This window comes from Diplotaxodon limnothrissa, linkage group LG13 (genome assembly GCF_057381915.1).
Source record: "Diplotaxodon limnothrissa isolate DT_005_m linkage group LG13, D_limnothrissa_male_GT1.1, whole genome shotgun sequence".
Classification (NCBI taxonomy): Eukaryota; Metazoa; Chordata; class Actinopteri; order Cichliformes; family Cichlidae; genus Diplotaxodon; species Diplotaxodon limnothrissa.
The window spans coordinates 23,306,164-23,325,900 of NC_140608.1; the positions used below are offsets into that span (position 1 = coordinate 23,306,164).

At 40.3% G+C, this 19,737-nt stretch overlaps 1 protein-coding gene across 1 annotated transcript in view; it reads right to left on the reverse strand.

The window, feature by feature from the left end:
- The window catches only part of adgra1b (adhesion G protein-coupled receptor A1b), a 203,894-nt gene that overhangs the window by 134,287 nt on the left and 49,870 nt on the right, over positions 1–19,737 (reverse strand). The window contains exons 3-7 of the mRNA XM_085368918.1: positions 18,557–18,628; positions 16,209–16,280; positions 15,958–16,029; positions 15,459–15,622; positions 6,231–6,444 (exon numbers count right to left, since the gene is read on the reverse strand). Of these exons, the coding sequence (XP_085225044.1) occupies positions 6,231–6,444; positions 15,459–15,622; positions 15,958–16,029; positions 16,209–16,280; positions 18,557–18,628 (594 nt within the window). The remainder of the gene's footprint in view (positions 1–6,230; positions 6,445–15,458; positions 15,623–15,957; positions 16,030–16,208; positions 16,281–18,556; positions 18,629–19,737) is intronic.

The window sequence follows — 19,737 nt, forward strand, 5'->3', positions numbered from 1 at the left end:
GAGCCTCGTGGATATAACCCAGATTTCACCAGATTGTTAACATGACCTTGCTCTAAACCCTTATAAAGTTTTATCAGAATCAAGCTATTGTGTTTACAGACAAAAAAAAGTTAAAAAAAAAAAAAAAACCCTGCTAGTGTGGCGTCAATAATAACCCTATCAGGAATGTTTACACAATAGGTGTCACTGCAGCACACAAACCAAAACAGATCAGTGTGATAGCAGTTCCTCTAAATTAGAGCGTCTCTCTCTCTCTATCTCTAGACATGAATAGTGTGCAGAGGGGACAGTTACATCACTGTTGAACAAATGCCAAATCTCTGAATGCTGGGAAATACAGAGGGAAATACCCCCACCCCCATACACAAAACCTCCCACCCTTACCTCTCCTTTTCCTCCTCCTTCTCCCTCCCTCCGTCCCCCCCTCCCGACAACTTCGCTGATGATCACTAACATCCCTGGTGAGCTGCTGCACCCAGAAAAAAAAAGAAAAAAACAGAGAGAAAGAAGAGCAGGGAAACCATGGAGCAGCCTGTTTAGTTTTCAGGGAGGGGAAAAAGGTCATTTTCACATAATGAACATATGAAGAAATCACACCACTTAGTGAAAATCAATAGGGCAGAGGCACACAAGCTGCAGAAAGCACTGACCTACATCCTCAGTAATACTGCACTATTGTACAGCAGCTCCCAAAGGACTCATTAAGAACATTTATGCTTGTGCATTGATATTTAACACTTTGTTTACACAATGTTGCTTATGAGACTGCAAAGTTTCAATCTGTCCCACCTCAACTCAGCTATGTAGGAAATATTCCAAAAGAGCATCGTTTGTGAATTTGCATCAACTGATTTTGTCAATTTTTAAATGCCTAAACGAGTATATGTGTGCAACCATGGTATGCACACACACACACGGTGGCATATTTCACAGATACTACTCCCACTGTAGCAGCTTCCATCAAATTAGCTCCATGTCTTAAACCACTCGATGCACTACACTATATAATGTGGACTATAAATAATTTACACCTCGTGTTATCGTTGTTTCACTTCATCCAATGTAACTAAGAGCTTTTATTTTTCTTTATTGAGTGAAACTGGCAAGCAGTAAAGTGATGAACCCAGAGGTAAAACCCTACAGTATGTGTGGACATAATCACATTTGGTCTCCTTATCAACTGACGCTGCACAAAAGCTCGTAAACAAATGGTGAAATCCAGCGCGGAAAACAAAGGAGAGAAAAAAAAAAGCTACCAAAAAAGAAACAGAGACAGAAATTTAAGGAAAACACTGCAGAATGCAATAAGAGAGGAAAGAGATGCTGGTAATAGCAGAAAGAAATTAAAGTTTATGCGCAACAAAATGGAAAAAGAGCTTTCAGAGAGATCACCATTAGAAACACTTTGCCTTCAGTAATGCATCCACATCAGGTTTTGTGTAAGATTAGCCTGATTAAAAATGGAGAGGATTAAGGAAGATACATCCAAAGTGTCTGCTGTTGCTAGCTACAGGGCTCTGAAATGTTTGATTAATGAAACATGAATCCCAGGCTGATCCCACTGCTGCTGCTAGCATAGCTAACACTGGGAGTTTGGCCTGACACCATTACTCAGCAGGAGTTTGACCCACGTCGCAGAACCACCAGGCCTCATGGGGCCCGTTTCTTTGCTGCTATTCACTGTGAGCAATGTAAATGGCTTCACTTATCGGCCCACCTGCTCTAGCAAATGAGAGGCCATGATGACATGGCACAGCATGAAATGAGAGGGAGCTGATAGATACAAAAAAGAAAAAACAGAAAACAAAAAAACCAAACACTTTTCATAATGTTATGCCTGTTTCAATAAGCAAAACACCCTGTCAGGCTTTGAATGTCTACACTGGCTGCCTGCCTGACACTGCCTAAAGCAGGATAAAGCAGAATTTAGATGAGAAAATAGCCGCAAAACATTTTGGGTTCACCTTCAAAGAGGTCACTTCACTGAGGCTTTGGCATCTCTGCTCACACTGCTGCAACGCTGTGCAACAAATCCAGATGAGGGCTTTAAGCTACGCGCTAAATCCTGTGTATTCAGTCTTTCCCCTCTGATGGGGCATGCAGGGCGAAGCTCACTGACTCAGAAGACATTTATCCAAGGTGAACGACACCAACACGGCCTGCGATGACTAATATCTTGTCCGCTGTGCTTAAATAAGCATCGACTGCATCTGGCATGTCAAAGGTCAAAACATCAGTTAAATTTTTTCTTTTTCTTTTTTTTAACAAAAATTTTGCAGGGCTGATGAAGTCAAAGCACTAATTTTCCTCCCTCCCTCCCTCCCACACACACACACACACACACACGCACACTGTTCTCTCAGCACTCCACTTTAAGATACAGCAAAGGGTGAAGGGTGAAGTTCAGCCCATGCACAGCAGATTGTTTTTGTTGGCCCAAGCTCTGTTATTCACTCATCAGCTATGGAACTAATGTCTGCTTTTTGTAGGTTTTCTACATGAGGGAGACACTCTCAGGTGCCAAGAGAAACATGACCTAAATAGGTTCCACTTGGAGTAGAAAATTACATTATTTGTGTATACTGGGATAAGAGTGGTGCGTAATTGCAAATGGGGCCCTAATCAGAATGGGAGTGTTGGGAAATTCATCGGGATACTGTGCTGGAAAAGAAAGACAAAGTTTTGAGGAGAGGGAGATGGGTTCATGTAGTCTACAGTGATATGGCTGATGAAGCAGAAGGCTGGATGAGACACTGACAGACGTCACCAGTCTGTACACAACCATAATAGAGGGTTTGTTACATAAGGTGTTTGGACCCCCGAATATGCATAATGAGGGCTGAGTGAGCCTAAATCTCACTGTCTCCAGTGAGTTTTCTTTCTCATGACATCAAATGGTGAAAGTTGTACTCAGACTCTTTACTTTAAGCTACTGTTTGCAAAGAATGTTTTGGATTATGGCAGAATGATGTATAACAGCAGGAACAGGAATACAAATAATGTGTAGTTATTATATTTAATAACTATAATCGATCTGATCTTAATCTGAGCTCACAAATCAAAAGTTGGAGATCAAAACTGTAGATTAAATTAAATCAAATTGAAAATAAAATGAAAATATCGGGGACGTGGAAAATAAGATATTGAAATATGATAAATTTGTAAAAAATCAGTACATTCTCTTCACTATTATAAAAAAATAATGATTATACATTATTATTCTTTCTGGACTTAACTGCAGATTAATCAGATGTAAAGAAATCATTCACATATTTTTAGCTTGAAAAGATATTGCAATATCATTACTCACCTGGCTTGTTTACACATATATAAGAAACAGTGATTTAGATTGTGTCATGTGCCATGTGTACCACTGTGTATAGCACTCCCTCTTTCTTTAACAACAGTATATGAATGTCTGGGACGTGAGGAGAGCAGCTGCTGGACTTCTATATGCTCAACAGTCCCGGATCTTCTTCATCATATTTTTCATATCATAACGCGCCAAATGTTTTCAGCTGGTGAAAACTGCAGACAGGCCCGTTCAGCATTTGGACTCTTCTACTATGGAGCTATACTGAGTTAATAGATTCAGTATGAGGTTTAGCATGGTCTTGCTAAAATATGCAAGGCATCACTTATAAAAAACCTCATCTGGATGGACGCATGTGCTGCTCTAAACCTGTAGAACTGTTCAGCATTGATGGTGCCTTTCCAGATGTGCAAGCCGACAATTTCATAGCTGCTAATTCACCCCTATACCATCAGAGAATGGTATATGGGTGCTCCTTCTCCAGGCTCTTCAAAAACAATTTCAAAATTCTGATTTCTGACCACAGAACAGTTTTCTACTTTGTCTCAGTCCATTTTAAACAAACTTTAGCCCATAGAACACGGTAGTGTTTCTGGATCATGTTCCCATATGGCTTTTTCTTTGCATCACAGAGCTTTAACCTGTATTTGTGGATGGCATGCAAACTGTGATTTCTGTAACTGTTTATGAACCCATGCTGTGATTTCCATAATAGAATAATGCCACTTTTTAATGCTGTGCTGCCTTAAATTGAATTAATGCCATTGAACCGCACTTTTGTGATGTAGTTGTTTTGCAGACTGGTGAACCTCTGCCCATCTTTAATTCTAAGAACATCTGCCTCTCTAAGACCCCCTTTTTATACCCCAACGTATTGTTGATGAGTTTCAAAATGTTCCTCCAGCTGTTACTGTTTAGTGCCATTTACTTTTCCAGCCTGTCGCAATTGGGTTTGTACTTAATACCCAACTGATGCTCCCATCTTTATCAACAAGACAGGACTGAGCTATCGCAGCAGCTGCACTAGTCACCGTACTCAACGTGTAGTTTTTGCTGCGCCGTGTCATGTCTTGCATGTGTAATGCATGTGGGCATCCTTCTTCTTTTAAGTGTATCCCTCACCCTTCACTTCTTGAAGAATTACAACCTACGCTACCTACACAGTTTAGCATTGCAGTACTTCCACTGTCCCCTTTGTTACACTATTAGAAAAAGTTACTGCATATTAGATTATCTGTATGTACATGCAGTTCAGTTGGAAACAAGTGCCTGAGGGTCGATCTTTATTGCAGTTTTCAGTGTTGTAGCAATGCAGAGGCATAGGGACAACTGGATAAAGAGGAGACATTCTGGAGAAAACTCTAAAAAAAGAAAAGTGATGCTGATGCTGAGGTTTATTTTGAGCTGTTATAGCTATCATTTAGAAGCCCACCAAGTCCAGTATGCCTCCAGCATCAGTGTAAATGAATAAAGGGCTGTGATGTTGTCACAATTGGCACAAGTGACAACCGTTGCGGTGACCACAAATGAGGCTTAAGGAACATTTAAGACTGGTGATTAATTTTACTAGTTAATATGCTAGTAGGTAGTTAAATCCATAATGCATTACAATTTTAAGCTGATTATACAGTATTTGGCATGTAAAATCTTAATCTGCAATACAAGCTGCACGAGCTGCCAAATAGTGTTTAGCGGATAAAAAAAAAAGTACAATATTTCTTGTTAAATTGTAATTAAGAACATATAAAGCAGGATGATGTCAAACTATTCAGGCTCAAGGACCTCGGAAATGTGCCAGTATTTGGTAGCACTTCCCTGTTACGACTGTAAGCACTGAGAAGAGAGTGACAAAGTATTGTATTGATTGAAACCTTGATTGAAATGAACCTAAAACATTCATCATCACTGAGACACAAAGACACCAATACATCACTAAAAGTACCCACACTACCTTTAATCTAATTATGCCACCACAGGGATCACCGAGAACGATTATTTACCACTGAGTTAATTTTACATAATAAAAGCAAATAAACCCCACTGACTATCAGTGGTATTTGCAGCAGGGGAAACGGTATACCTTCCCAGTAATGGAGCGGAAAAGTAGCTGGTGCTGCTGCTGCCAAACACACCACACAACAAGAGGCGTTCTGGCCCCGTTAACACAGGGAAACATATTTCTGTCAGCACTCCATCAATATTTATGTTAGAGAGGCCAAGTAAGAAAAAGGCAGCAGTTAAAGCAATCGGCAGCAATGTGTTCTTGTGTCTGAGCCCTGTTGCCACGGCATTATGTCAAAAACATTAACTGTAACACACAAACAGAGGAGTGCGTGAGCACGCCCATGACACAAAGCAGGCCAGCGCTAAGGCAGCAAAGATGGGAATAGGACCGAGGTTTTAGGCAACGTCTTATATCAAAAAATAAACATTTTTAAAAATGCACAAAAGCCAGTGTTGCTGCTTTAATTTATCACTGCAATTATGATTCAGCATCTGTTCCTCTTAGCGTGTAAACAGCTAGTGCTCGGGGAGCGGCTGGACGGTCAACCTCTAGAGACAGGCCGCGGATTGCTCTGAGGTGTTGGCACCGTGCCAAGCCAATTTTTCCCTGTCCTTTCAGATCCTTATCAAGGGCGGTAATAACAAAAGGTAAATCACAGCCTCTATGAGTGAGTGAGAGAGCGCGTGTGTGTTTCCGCACGCATATTTTACATCTGTTCCCGTGGAAGTGGCTGTGCTGCATGAGTAAACGCATGCATATTCTGACGAAACTCCTCATGCATCAGCATATTTGTATGTGGATTTTGACTGCGTGGGCTTAGTCGGGCTCTGACTGTGTGCATGTGGGTCAGTGCAACAGGGCAGTCAACAGCTAATCAGACATTAGATGCACTCCCCTATCCTTTGTGCACACCTTGTGAGCAGGCAGCAGTCGTGAATGAGGGTTTCTTCCACGTAGATGCCTCGGTCTTCCTGCGTGGTCACGATGTGCCCGTTATGACGCCACAGCAGCTCCACTGATGGGTCCAAGTAGGAAGCGGTGCACTGCAGGGGGAGGCGGTCACCATGGAAAACAAGCTGCCTCCGGGAGGGGATGAGCTGAAACAGGGGCATCTCCAAAGGTCCATCTGGAACACGAAGAAGATTTAAAGCAGAATGGTTATGTTGTAAAGCTTCCTTTAGCTTCTTTGAGACAGGAAAAAAGCCAGAATGGAGATTTTCGGGGAATGGAAGTTCTACAGACTCAGCATCACATATGGATTCAAATCAGGCATCAGGTCTTTCCACATATTCCACCACAAGCACAAGCATTCTTCTCGGGAAAACCAAACACGCATGCTCCTTAAAATATTATAAACACACAGAAACCTTTTGTCAAGGTCACACCCCTCCCCCATCCTTCACACACTGTTGCTGTTGCTCAGCGAAACCAACAGGAGCTGATAAAGTGACAGCCTAGAGTGCTCCCCTGGACTCTCCTTGACACCTAAAATTTTCCACATAGGAAGCTGACAATAGCGCCAGCAGCTGGCCAGGTCAACAGGCGCTTTTGCCAAAGATTAAAGGCTACAACTGGGAGGAGATTAGAAGCCATAGGAGTGTTTAGTCTAGTGCCAGAAAATGGACCTGATTTTGGAAAAATGATTGATCTAAGCATACTGTTGAAATATGATATACAACACAGTGTAATGTCTCTAATCATACTGAACCCTTGGAGATCAGTGCTGTCTATTTTGCAGGGCATGGATTGGTGCCTTGACAGCTCAGTGCACTACACTGGGAACTCTCTCAGAGCTTGAAACAATAAAAAATATCTGTGAATAAAAAAAACATCCAGTTAAAAAAATCATGTAAATATAAACATAATGTAATAATTAGAAAATCAAGGTATTTTATTTTTATTCACGTTCCTTGCACATACTCCAAAGAGCAACATAAGCAGGCACTTTGCCTGCAGTGTGTCTTTTGTAATAAGTTATATGCTGAAAGCACCAGACACACAATTCAATTTGTGGCTCATAAACCCTTTTTATTGCTCGATGAATTGGTTTGAAAGAGGAAATCAGTGAAAGATCCATGTTGGGTGGTAGCAAAAGGTCTAAGTTCACAAGCTGACATTTCCCTTGAGTAGCCTTGAGTAGCTAGCAATATTACTTATTGTAACATAGAACCCACAGGGCAATCACAGCTATTAACACAAGCAGAGCCTTGACCTCAGCTTTCTACATAAGTAGTTTATAATCATAGGTGTATAATTAAAAGTGACATGCTTTTGAGAGTGACTTTAAAAACTGGTCACTAATATTGCCTCCTCCATGGCAACATCTCAGTGTAATTGCTTGATGACCCTGTTAGATTGTCGAGACTCTATGACAGTAGTGGCAGATGAGGCTTTGCTATCTCCTCTGCATGAAACACAACAGAAACAGCATGGGGGCCATTGACTGTTGACTAGTCTGGTGCTAACACTGTTGAAACAACACTTTGAGGCAAGGATCAGAGTGTGGCTGTTTGCCTTTGGCCACTGGACACTGTCAGAGCAAAATGTAATTGTTGGCTGTGGGTTTGGGAGTGTGTGTGTAGGACAACCAAAGGAAGTCAGGGACAGGGACAGAGACATAATTATATGTGCAAGAACTAGGGGCATGTGCACTGGAGCCGAGTCTGTGAAATAAAAAAAACAGTACAATGCTTTTGAATTAGCAGTGCCTTAGCACCAGATTATATGTATGCATCTTCTTTTAAATCCTATGTGAAATATACAGTTGTGGCCAAAAGTTTCCATACACTCATCATGTGCATGAATGCAATGGTAATTTGGAGGTTCTAACAATTTCCTTTAACTGGTATATTTCCAGCAACCATCATCTTTAATGATTAAAAAATAATAATTGGGTGCTCATGTTTGATTTTATTTTGGAATTTCTCTAACCTACACAGGGACACAACTATACATAGAGACTGAAATATACACATACGGTCATCTTAATCTTTTAATAAGTGGTGATGAAGGTGTCAATTAACTTTTCATTCAAGACTACAACTGGAAGATTCTCTTTGCTAGCATGAAATTTACTTGTTTGACAGGACTCATTGGATTCACCAATGGTCGGGAAAATGGGAAAGTCCAAGAACCTTAGTGAAGGAAAATTGTAGATTTACACAAGGTCTCTTGGAGCCATTTCTAAACAACTGCAGATTGTCAATTGCAGGTAAGTACTAGTTATTCAGATATGCCAAGATCTGGAAAATGACTAACTGAAGAGCCAAAAATAAAAATCGAGTTAGTATGATTCTAATCATCTTGAAAGTTTAAATTTGATCTTCAACCCAGGCCAATCTGTAGTGCTGATAGTGTTTCATTATGTGTTTTCTGTTCAGGTGTATTTTCACTGCACTGGCACTTTATTGGGATCATTTTCATGCTATATAATGAAACCATTGCCAATTAGACAATTTTCAGACTATACTGCAATCTGATGGGACTTTTCCTAACTCCATCGGTTTAGACAACATCAACTGGCTAAAATGCAGCCATCACCCAGCTTCCACCATGTTTTACAGATGGCTGTAGACACTCAATATTGGACCGCTCTTCTTGACCTCCTCTCTAAAAAAGATCATGGCGCAGCTTAGTATGGCAAAGTTGCATCTAAACAATACACAAGAATTCTGGAACAATGTTCTTTGGTGCAGTGACACCAAGATGGAAATCTGTGGACATACTGCACAGCTCCACTTTTGGTAAAAACCAAGTCATTGAGCCAATCATGAACTCCTCTGTGTACCAAAGTATTCTAGAGTCAAATGTGATGCCATCTGTCCCATATGGAAAAGATATATATACATTTTATAAAGTTTGTATCTGTATTGTGTGAAACTTGTATGAAAAGCATACAAGAGTGAAAACAGATATAAGATCCCTTGAAAAATGATATAAATGAAACTTGTATGTTTTGGATACTTACTAAAACAATATATGAAAGTAATGAGAAAGTGGCCACTTTCATGAGTAAATCATATAAGCCTTATATGATTCACTATATGAAGTAGGCCACATCTTATGCAAGTCTTTTATATTTTTACTATTTCTTTTCCATACGTCTGACAGCTAAAGCTTAACTGAAGCTGGCTCACTCAACAGGACAAAGATCCTGAGCACGGCAGTAGGTCTACAACAGAATGGCTCAAAAACAAAAGGGTCAATTTCTTGCTATGGTAAGGTCCAGACCTCAAATTCAACTCGATTGACATGCTGTAGTGGGATTTTACACTAGATTTTAATGTAGAAGTCACTTAAAATGTGAATGTCCAAGTCAAAGAGAGTGAGCGAGACAACAGAAGATTTAGCCGTTTTGTGTCAGTAGGAGTTGTGTCCTGGTTCAAGTCATTCAGAGCTCTTGCTGCTGCATCATTCAAATGCAAATTCAATTCATCAATTTAAGAAATCATCCATCCATCCATTTTCTTAACTGCTTATCCAATTCATGGTCGCGGAGGGGCCTGGAGCTTATCTCAACTGTCAGTCCATAAGAGGAGCGGTACACCCTGGACAGGCCACCAGTCCATAACACGGCTATTTGAGCAATCGTTTTAATTTAGCAATTTTTAAAGTATAGACCAACCTCCATATCCCCCATTTGTTATGGATCATTGCCCCCCTAGAGGATTTATTTTCTTTATTGCTATTTACTGTATTCATGCACAACTGAATTGGATTCAAATCCACACTAAAAATAAAACAAAATAAAACACGCAGATATTCTCAAACACGTACTGTCTGTTTGTATAGTCACTTCATTATCCCTTTCTCAAAGCAACTGGTTTTAAAAGAGGTGCATGACTGAACTTCAAAGACTTGTATGACAGACTATCTTGAGGTATATTTCATGATATTTTTGCATCATTAAATTATTGGAGTCACACCACAGGCTAAGAGAAGTAGTGCTGCACGTGAAACTCAGTTTAATGACATGATACCCGTGCAGTTGCACTACTGTGTCATCATGCAATAAAAACCGCTAAAGAAAGCAGGGTCTTGTTGGGCAGTGTATAACATGCTGTGTTAGTTTTGCACTTTATGTCTGGGCTGTTGTGCTCCTCCTACCAGGGTTAAAGAACCAGGAGTCCATCAAACAGACAGCCCTGACCCCAACACAGGAAGCACCTGATCTCCTAAGGAAGCCGCGTGCACTCTTCCGTTCCCCCTCATTTGCAGGCAGCACCCGACCTGTATCACCGGAGGGATGAGAGCTTGTTGCTGGAATGTATGGTATAAACATCTGCAAACCATCAGGCAGGAGCCGTTGGAGAGAGAAACAAATTTGTCCTCAGTGACAAATTTTCATAAAAACAATGAGGGGATAATCTCATTTTAAGCATACTTTTGATTCCATGTTTGAATTTTATTATATTCCAGGTCATCATCATTCTTGATAGCAAGAATGTGGTATCAGGTGCTGAGAGATAGTCAGGTACTTGGATGTACATTGCTGGAAAACATTCCTTTGCAAACTGTAGCCATATGAAAACAGCAATCATCAAATGACATTTAAAATATGACTCTCAGAGCACTACACAAGTTAATGGATAAGGTACTGTAAGATAGAGTTGTACTGTGGACAAGTGTATGGAGCCAAGCATGCCTGAGAGCAGGACTTTATCATTGTAATTCCATGATGGATGCTTTAGGGCCTAAAAGCAGTGCCTCCTGTCTTGCCACTGGATTCCACTCATGGCTCTTTGTCCACTGACTATGCAGAATTACTCTGTAATTGGTTTGGCTTGTTCTACGTAAATGAAAAACACATACAGTTAGGATTACATAGAATTTCTCCAGAATGTCTGCATTGCAGTGTCTGGATGCAACTGCAAAAATGCAAACTGTAGGGTAGAGATATGTATTCTGCACATGGGCTACATTAGTTTTTTTTTCCTTCTGCAAACTATTTGACATCGTGCATACAGTGCATCCCAATGTAATGCCCCTTTGCATTATATATACACACATACACACACAGACATACACCAGCACTAAACAATGATTTTTCTCATTCCAGTGCAATATCCCCTGTGCGAGCCAGATGTAAGGAGAAGAGGAGGATGATTCTATTACATATGAGATACAATTCCCCTGTGGACAGCAGCACGGAGCAGGGAGATAGACGAACGGAGGGAAGACAGAGGGAGGCAGGGGGAGGTTGCCTGTCTGTAACCAGGAAAGAAAAAGAAAGCAAAGACTCGTGGATTTTTCTTCGCTGTTGCTAACAGCTTCCAGTCAGTAAAGAGAGCATTTTTATCTGCTTAAAGAACTCACTTTGATGCCCCCACTGCTGATAGACAACATATCTGTCCTAATCTTTTAGCCTTTAAACTCATATTTGGTCTTTAAAAGTCCACCGTGCATGCCAAAATGACTTTTCCACAAATTTAGCAAGCTCCCCAGACAAAATCTCCAACAGCATGCAGTGCAATCAGTTTTCTCTGTGTAGACATTTTTGCACTTTGCAGTTGCAGTTACACTATAGCCTTCAACCACTGGCTTCTACAGAGTGAATAGCAGGTTTTTCTGAAGGTCCTTTGGCATCAGCGTGTGAGTCAGGGAAAACAATAGAGCATTTATGATTATCTGAGGAAAAGAGAAACGAGCAAATCTTGGAGCTCCTTCCTCCTTTTAGGGATACCGACGCCGGATTTACAGATGAACGAGCATTGCCTAACAGGCCAAAGACCACACAAAAACACCTTTATGAGACAATCTTTGCCTGCAATTTTCTGTCGAGCAAATTTGCACTAAATCCCTGGCTCATGTTAAGCTTGTCAAACAGTGCACAGTAGGTGGAGAGATAACAGCGGAGGGGGAAACCTATCATCCAAATAGCTCTACTTAATCATGTTTTCATGGGTAAAACACTTGAAAATGCAGCTTTCATGACATTAGAGGTTCTTGTTATGAGAAGTCACCAAAAGCAGACCTGAAAATGTAAAGCTGTCAGACAGCCAAATTAAAAATATGATGACGATGTTAGTTTTTTTTCTCATTATCAGAATAAGCTGAAATTCTTATAAGACTGCCCTTATTATCTGAAAATCAACTAATTCTTATATATTGATATTTATTTATTCATTCAGTCATCACAGACTACACAGAATGTGCAATACAATTAATATAGGAACCACTGAACATGTGTATAGATGCCTGGCCTATGTTCTTATCATTAAAGCTACTTTCCAAGTAGAAAATGAAATAACAGCAACAAGAAACAGACAGCAGCAACAATATTATCACAAGGAACCCACCAAAATATATTTTAGCATTCTTTTAAAGACCAAAACCATTTTTATGTTGATGTCAACATCATTCCACAGTTTAACCCCAACAACTGAAATATGTCTTTGTTTAGTCTTTCGCTTTGCTTTTTTCCCTCAAGTCCTATTTACTCTTCTGTAGTGAAAAGAAACTTTATACAAAGTTTGAGAGTAACTTTTTTCTTCAGATTTTGCTTTAAACATCGTTTAAAGTAAACCAAATTATTACATTTCATAATATGGGACTTTCGAAACAGTGGCTCAGTGACCTACATTGCTTTTTCTTTGTAACATATGCATCGTTTATGAAGACCCAATAAGACTAAAAGTGGACCTCAAATCAGAATAGCAGAGTGCAATCTGGATTGTAGAGGGTAAAGAAAATGTTACCTTTATTTGTGTAGCATTATTTAAGCAAACTTGTTTCACTTCAGTGTCTCCACATCTGTTTTGTTGCCCTTTCTGGTCTTTGTTTCACAGTGTGTGCAGGCAGACGTGGAAACGAGCGGGCAGGGGAGACCAGCAACACAGCAGTAGTCTGTCATCATGGCGATGGGCTCAACAGCATAGCATGGCCACTCAGAGTATTTACAATGCTTGAGTGAACGTTTGTAACTGCTTTGATTGCAGTGTACAGAACATTTCTGGTTGTAAATTTGAAGGTAGGAGGAGGTTTCTTTGGTGCTCCAGCGCCACATCCAAGTGCCCTTTGTTATGTGGTACAATGCACTTTTGTTCATTTGCAAATACTAAAAAGATATGATAACTCTCGTCCATAAAAAACTGAGCTATATGCTGTCACTGCTTTGTCTTTATAATTATCAACAATGAAATTGTGTCCCGCTGACAAAAATAATACGTTTCACACATTTTCTCCCTGTAAACATCTGTCAGACAGTCAATTACAAAACTCAGAGACCTGCTGGCTTTCATTCTGGCCTGAGACTGAAAAACTCATTTACGCCTGGGATGACAGGTGGACTCAATTAATTAAGAAATTAACAAAAGTGCTAATTAAATTGAACATTATTTGGGGACTGTTGGATATCATTTTGCGGGGACAAATTCAGTGCTACAACTAATGTGGGAAACTGCTGACTCACAGTTTTATTTGCGTTAAATAAAATATTGCTGCACTCTCCAGTTACTTGGAAAATGAAGTACACTTAGAATTTATATAATATTTTGCTTCACTTTCTTAAGTTATGAAAAAATATGCAAAATTTTGAGTCACGTAGTACAACAATTTGACAATGTCAAGTGTTTGAATGAAACATCATAATCATACAGCCATAATTTGCAGTGTTATGTCACTTCGGCCATAAAACTTAACTTCACTGCAGATTCTTTGTCTCAGCATCTGTGTTCAATCTGCTAAAATATGCGTAAAGCTAGTAATAAAATAAATGTATGTGTGTTTAAATATAAATACCTTATTATTACTCTAAAGTGGTTCTATATTAATTTCTATTTTCATAACTTTATTCTTGGACTCAATAATAGTAGCTCCTTAAAAGTTCAAACTAATTCTTTTTTACCCTTTACTGCGCCGTAGTGTCCCATTAGCCTGTCCTCTGTCAGAAACAAGGCATTTAGATCTTTATTTCTTTTTTTTTATATCTTTGTGGGGTTTTTTTTTAGTTCCTCTCACTGTAAAGTTGTAAATGTTTTAAGTCAACTTTTAGCCAAAGCTGTGTACATGAGATGGCCATATTAAAGACAAGCCATCATTTTTATCATAGATATCCAAGAGTAGAAAAAAAACTATACGAATTGGGGCAGAGTGAAGTGCTGCAAACAGAAATGACCACAAACCACATGGCGTTAATGTCTCAGCAGTTTTGAGCGTGTGACAATTCTGAGGTTCCAGCCACACAGGCCTAGAGACTGGTCAATGACCATCTGGGATCTGCCAGTACCAAGGGAAAAATGTCCATTCCCCAACTGGTTGGTGAGTGGTTTCTGGATGTTGACAGAAAAGATTGCTAAAAATAAAGTTCTCGCGATTTGTTAGTGACCTCCAGTCTCCACTCAATCACAGATTAGCAAAAAATCTGTATTCCCAACCAGTTAAAAAAATACTTCCTTGTGGTTGCTTCGGTTCTGACAATCACAGGCTAACTTGTCTACAAACACTCGCTAGCTATTCTTGTGAAACTGTGAAAAGTGCAACACAAACTGGAAACATTGTGCCTAGTGGGGCAAACTTTCTCCATTTCCAACTTGCACCATACTTTCTCAGGTTTTATTACATCTTAGCCAGTAGTTTGTGAGTGTTTGCAGTCAAGTTGGCATCTTTCATGCAAACTACAGTCAACCACCACAAGCTGCCAGCAAATAAAACATTCACAGCGGGGATTTTGGTTTAGCATTCTCTTTGCAATCAGTTTCACCTAGTGACTTCCAGCAACCTCCAGGGACCACTGCAACCAGTCAGATAATGGCCAAATTTCCCTTGCAACCAGTTGTTGTCCATCCTTTCATCCATCCATCCATCTCTTCCACTTATCCTTATAAGGGTCATGAGAGGCTGAAGCCTATACCAGCTACCAGTGGCTGTATCATGTCAAATACATCATGAAAGAAACTGCGCAGTCTGTAGTCTGAGGTTTTGGCTCACGGGGATTACTTGTAAATACAATTATCTCATTATGTGAAACTTTGGCCATGTTTAACATGACCTATATAAATAACAGGTTAGTGTTTAGTGTCATTTTATTTTGCAAGCTAAAAGCTTTCAACAGTCAAGTTCTTTTGTTCTAAATAGCCCCAACATTTAAACCAGTTTTAGGAGACAGTAAATGCCAGCCACCACCATTAGCTAAATCCTTACCACATTTGAGCTGTGGTTCGCGTAGGTTGCGAAACTCCAGGCCGTGGAGGTGGGTAGGGAAAACGCAGACCGTGTCATTGCCAATCTTTACGGAGTTGCTTTTAGCCCAGATGAGCAGCCACTTCAGCTGACAGTCACAGAACAAAGTCTCAGCGCTGAAGTGCCTGGTGAGAATACAGCATACTGTTACAACCCATGCGCCTGTATTTGGACTTTATTCATTTAACACGTATTTGATGTCATAACAGGAAAAACTGGTCTAGTTGCTGAGTGCATGTATTATGGTCACTCATTGGCAAGACTTCCAACCTACTGTGTGTGCTGCATAGCTATTATTAATGTCATTTTCTTCCTATGACAAGCCAAAATAACTGCAGTGAAAACAGCCAATAACTGACTTTTACCACTGCATCCATGCTCTAAACTACAACAAACAAGTGAAACGCAGAAAACTGAATGGATCAGGCCATTATACTGTACACTTGTATGTTTCTCTTACAGTACTCTGAGAGCAGCTAGGTGTGTGAAGAGTCCCATGGTCAGAGTGGAGAAGATGTTCCCAGATAAATTCCTGTTTGTGGGAAAAACACACAGAGAGAAACAGATCACTCCTCACATACAAAAAGGCTTTACTACTGGGTTTTTTTTCATACATTACTGAAGCCATATCAAACATATCCTCTACAGATTTGGTGAATACAAAGCATAAAGAAATGCAAGACATGTTTCCAATTTTAGGGGATTACTCACAATTTCGAGAGGTTACCCAGATCGAGAAACATTTCAGGGGAAAGGCAGCCAATCCTGTTGTTGGACAGATCCCTATATGAACAAAAAGGCAAAGAGAAAAATGCTTCTGTTCATATGGTGAATTTTGCTGATATTATTGTGCAGAACGAGTTGGAACAAGAGCTAACTGGAAAACAATATGTCTGTTTTCATGGCTGCTTGAACAGAGAAGTTAAACAGCTGTAAAGCCTATTCAACTTCCTGGAATATTTGTCCTGACCTTTTACTCGTCGCATAACCATTTTTGGCACACAGAGCACGAAATGCACAAACATGTGCAAACGCATTGGGCTTCCATGTGCGAGTGGCTGAGCGCTGTCGCGTCCGTGGCTCCGTGCCCTCACACTCTGTAATTAAAGAGCTGCTTTGCTGGAGCAGCTGTGGGAAAATAAGCAGAGCACTCGAATAATCACCAGTTGGGGAGCACTTAAATTAGCACTCCGCTGCACTCCGAGCCTTGCGCACACGCGCCCCGAATCAGCGCGGCTAACTCACTGTTTGCATCCCTGCCAGCCCAGATCCCACTAACTATCAGGCTGCAATCATGTCACTCACTCCCTAAGCCTATATGTAGAAAGGATGAGGGTAATCATTGAGAGAATTACCCAAAGAGAAGAAATCAACGAAAACCACAAACAAAGGAAAGCTAACCTTTAAAACTGCATTTGCTTTTTGAATATTTGCCTTCCAATTAAGTCTGTAAAACATTTGAAATGTTGCTGTAACTTTAACAGAAGCATAACTTTAATCGAAAATTGGAAAGAAGAATTCATTTGATGTAAGCATAGTGCCATTTTTAACTTAGTAAGGCAGTAACGTTCAAAGTTTTTAAAATTGCTATGTAATTTTTATACACAGAACATTTACTTGCAAGCAATAAAATACACCCTGGTGACTATATATAGTCTTACTTACAGGCATTGTAAAAAGAAAATACTCCTTCTGACTAAGTACGCTCCATGATTCAGTAGCTTCAGTAGCAGTAACCACTTTTAGCAGCAACAATATGAAGTCATTCTGTTTGACTTTCAGTCTCTCACACTGTTGTGGAGGGAATTTTGGCCCACTCTTCATTAACAATGTTGCTTCAGTTTGCAGGCCATGATTTATGCATGCTTTCTTAAGGTCATGACACTGCGCGTCAAGGTTGAGGATGTATGGGTTCTGACCGGGCCATTGCAAAACCTTGAATCTTTGCTTTTTCAGCCATTCTGGTGTAGATTTGCTGGTGTGCAGTGCTTTAGCTGTCATGTAGATGACCTCACATTTGACTCCAGAAAACGTTGGTATTCAGAGGAATTTGTGGTCGACTCAAAGACTGTAAGGTGCCCGCCGAGGTCCTGTGGCTGCAAAACAAGCCCAAATCATCACCCCTCCACTACTGTGCTTGACATTTGGTATGTGGTGCTTGTGTTGATATGTACATTTGGTAAGTGGTACTGTGGTATCGCGGTTTGTGGCCAAAAATCTCCACTTTGGTCTTATCTGGCCAAACGACATTGTTCCAGAAGTCTTGTGGTTTGTTCAGATGCAACTTTGCAAACCTAAGTCGTGTTGTTATGTTCTTTTTTAAAGAGAAGACGCTACCTCATGCCAGCCCTTCCAAACAAGTCAGACTTGTTCAGTCCTTTTGAATGAATGAGTTTTAGCATATAGCATGCTAACTGAGGTAGAGTCTCAGATGTACTTGGAAATGGCCTGACGGGCAGTAACAACTGCTTCTTTCAGATCATTACTGATGTCCTTTCTCCTTGGCATTGTGTTAACACACCTTCAGCACACTGCATTTATACAGGTGCTCACACTTGCTGGTATGGAAGCAGTAAGGGTGTTATGTCATGTGTTGTTGATGATCTGAGGTTGCATTTTTCAGACCTGGTAAGGTCCTAAAACCAGACAGTGGCAGTTAGCATGCCAGCAGAGTGCCGGGGCTCACAAGCTCAGTCAATCCCGTAATCCTCATCCTCATCTCAAGGGGTTGCAGTAGTCCAATTGAGAGTGTTCCAATGGCAGATACTGTTAGCAAACTGTAACTACACTATCCTGTGAAGCTGACTGCTTTCGGAGTCAGTTTGCTAACTTGCAGCTATTCTGTTCTTCCCATAACTCTGTGTCCTGAGTTAGCTTTGCTCAGGCACAGAAGGTTTGTGAATGTCTAAAACTGTACTGCAGGCCTTTTGCCTAAGTTAAACACTTCAGTCCACTCTTCAACTCTGTACTTTAAAACACTCTTTCTCGTTGTCTCTAAAGCCAAAGGACTCTCCCCGCGTCCCCTGGAGAAGGCTATTACAAGGCTTCATCATACTTACAGTCTCCTCAGTGCTAGCAGACCACGGAAAGCCCCAGGCTCCACTGTACTTATCAAATTATTCTTCAGGTCCCTGGAGAAAAGAGACACAGAAAAAGAGTCAGATAGGAGTCTATCTCTCTATCTATCTATGGATGTTTAGGGATTATTTCTGAGATTCAATTTGCTTGGTTTAAAGAAATCTGACCATATAGGCCAGCACCATCCTGCAAAACATGTTTCTTTCACAATGTGCACACAGCAGAGTCCAGTTCACCTTATAATAGCGTGCTTGCAGTTTGAACTGAAGCAAAGAATTGTGTTTTTTAAGCTTTCAAGAAGAACTAAACAGCCAAGGAATTTAAAATGGGAAAAAAAAACAAAATTAAATATTTGCGCTATTTGTAAATTTCTATTAGATTTACTATTTTACATTGACATCTAATTGAGACAGTATTTGTGGGTTAACTAGCACCTGTTAGCTGGATGACACAGACAATTTCCTGCATGCTGGAGACCCAGACCACATCCAGCCAAGAGACAAAAACACACATGTTGCGGTTACAGCCAAGGACTTCTAATCCACCCCCTCTGCCTACCCCAAAACCTCGGACGATGCTAAAATTGGATTCCAGAAAAATCTCCTCTCCGGTTTTCTCAGATGGCCAAAGAAAACTTCCTGAAATTGTGTCCCTGGTTTCCTTTGACTCTGAACTGTATGTCCAGTGTGATGAGAATGAGATGAAGGGTAGTGCCTTTTTCCAAATGTGAGCAACAACAAAGCTCAACTAAAACTTTAGCAAATTATCTGTCAGGTCAACTCAGGGTCAGCCAGAAGAAACAAAATAAAACCAAAAGGACACAATAATCATCCCAAAGTGAAAATAGAATTAACGCTTCAGCTCTTCTATTTGATATATGGGACAGTTTTTGAGCAAAAAGCTCAGAATGGATTTGCAAGATTTATAGGAGCCATTCAATAATGCAGATTTCCCCTTAGAGGTTGAAGGCGTTGATGGCTATATCCCTACTGTTGGTGGACTTCAAAGAAAACCTTTGGTTGTGGCTGTTTTACAGTAACTGGTGTTAATTCAGTTGATTTAAAGCATTAGTTAGTCATACTGATACAAGCCATCATTAGCAGCAGAAAAATGAGTCTCGTTTAGGGTTAATGATCTGTGTCTTGTTGTTTGGGCCATGCTA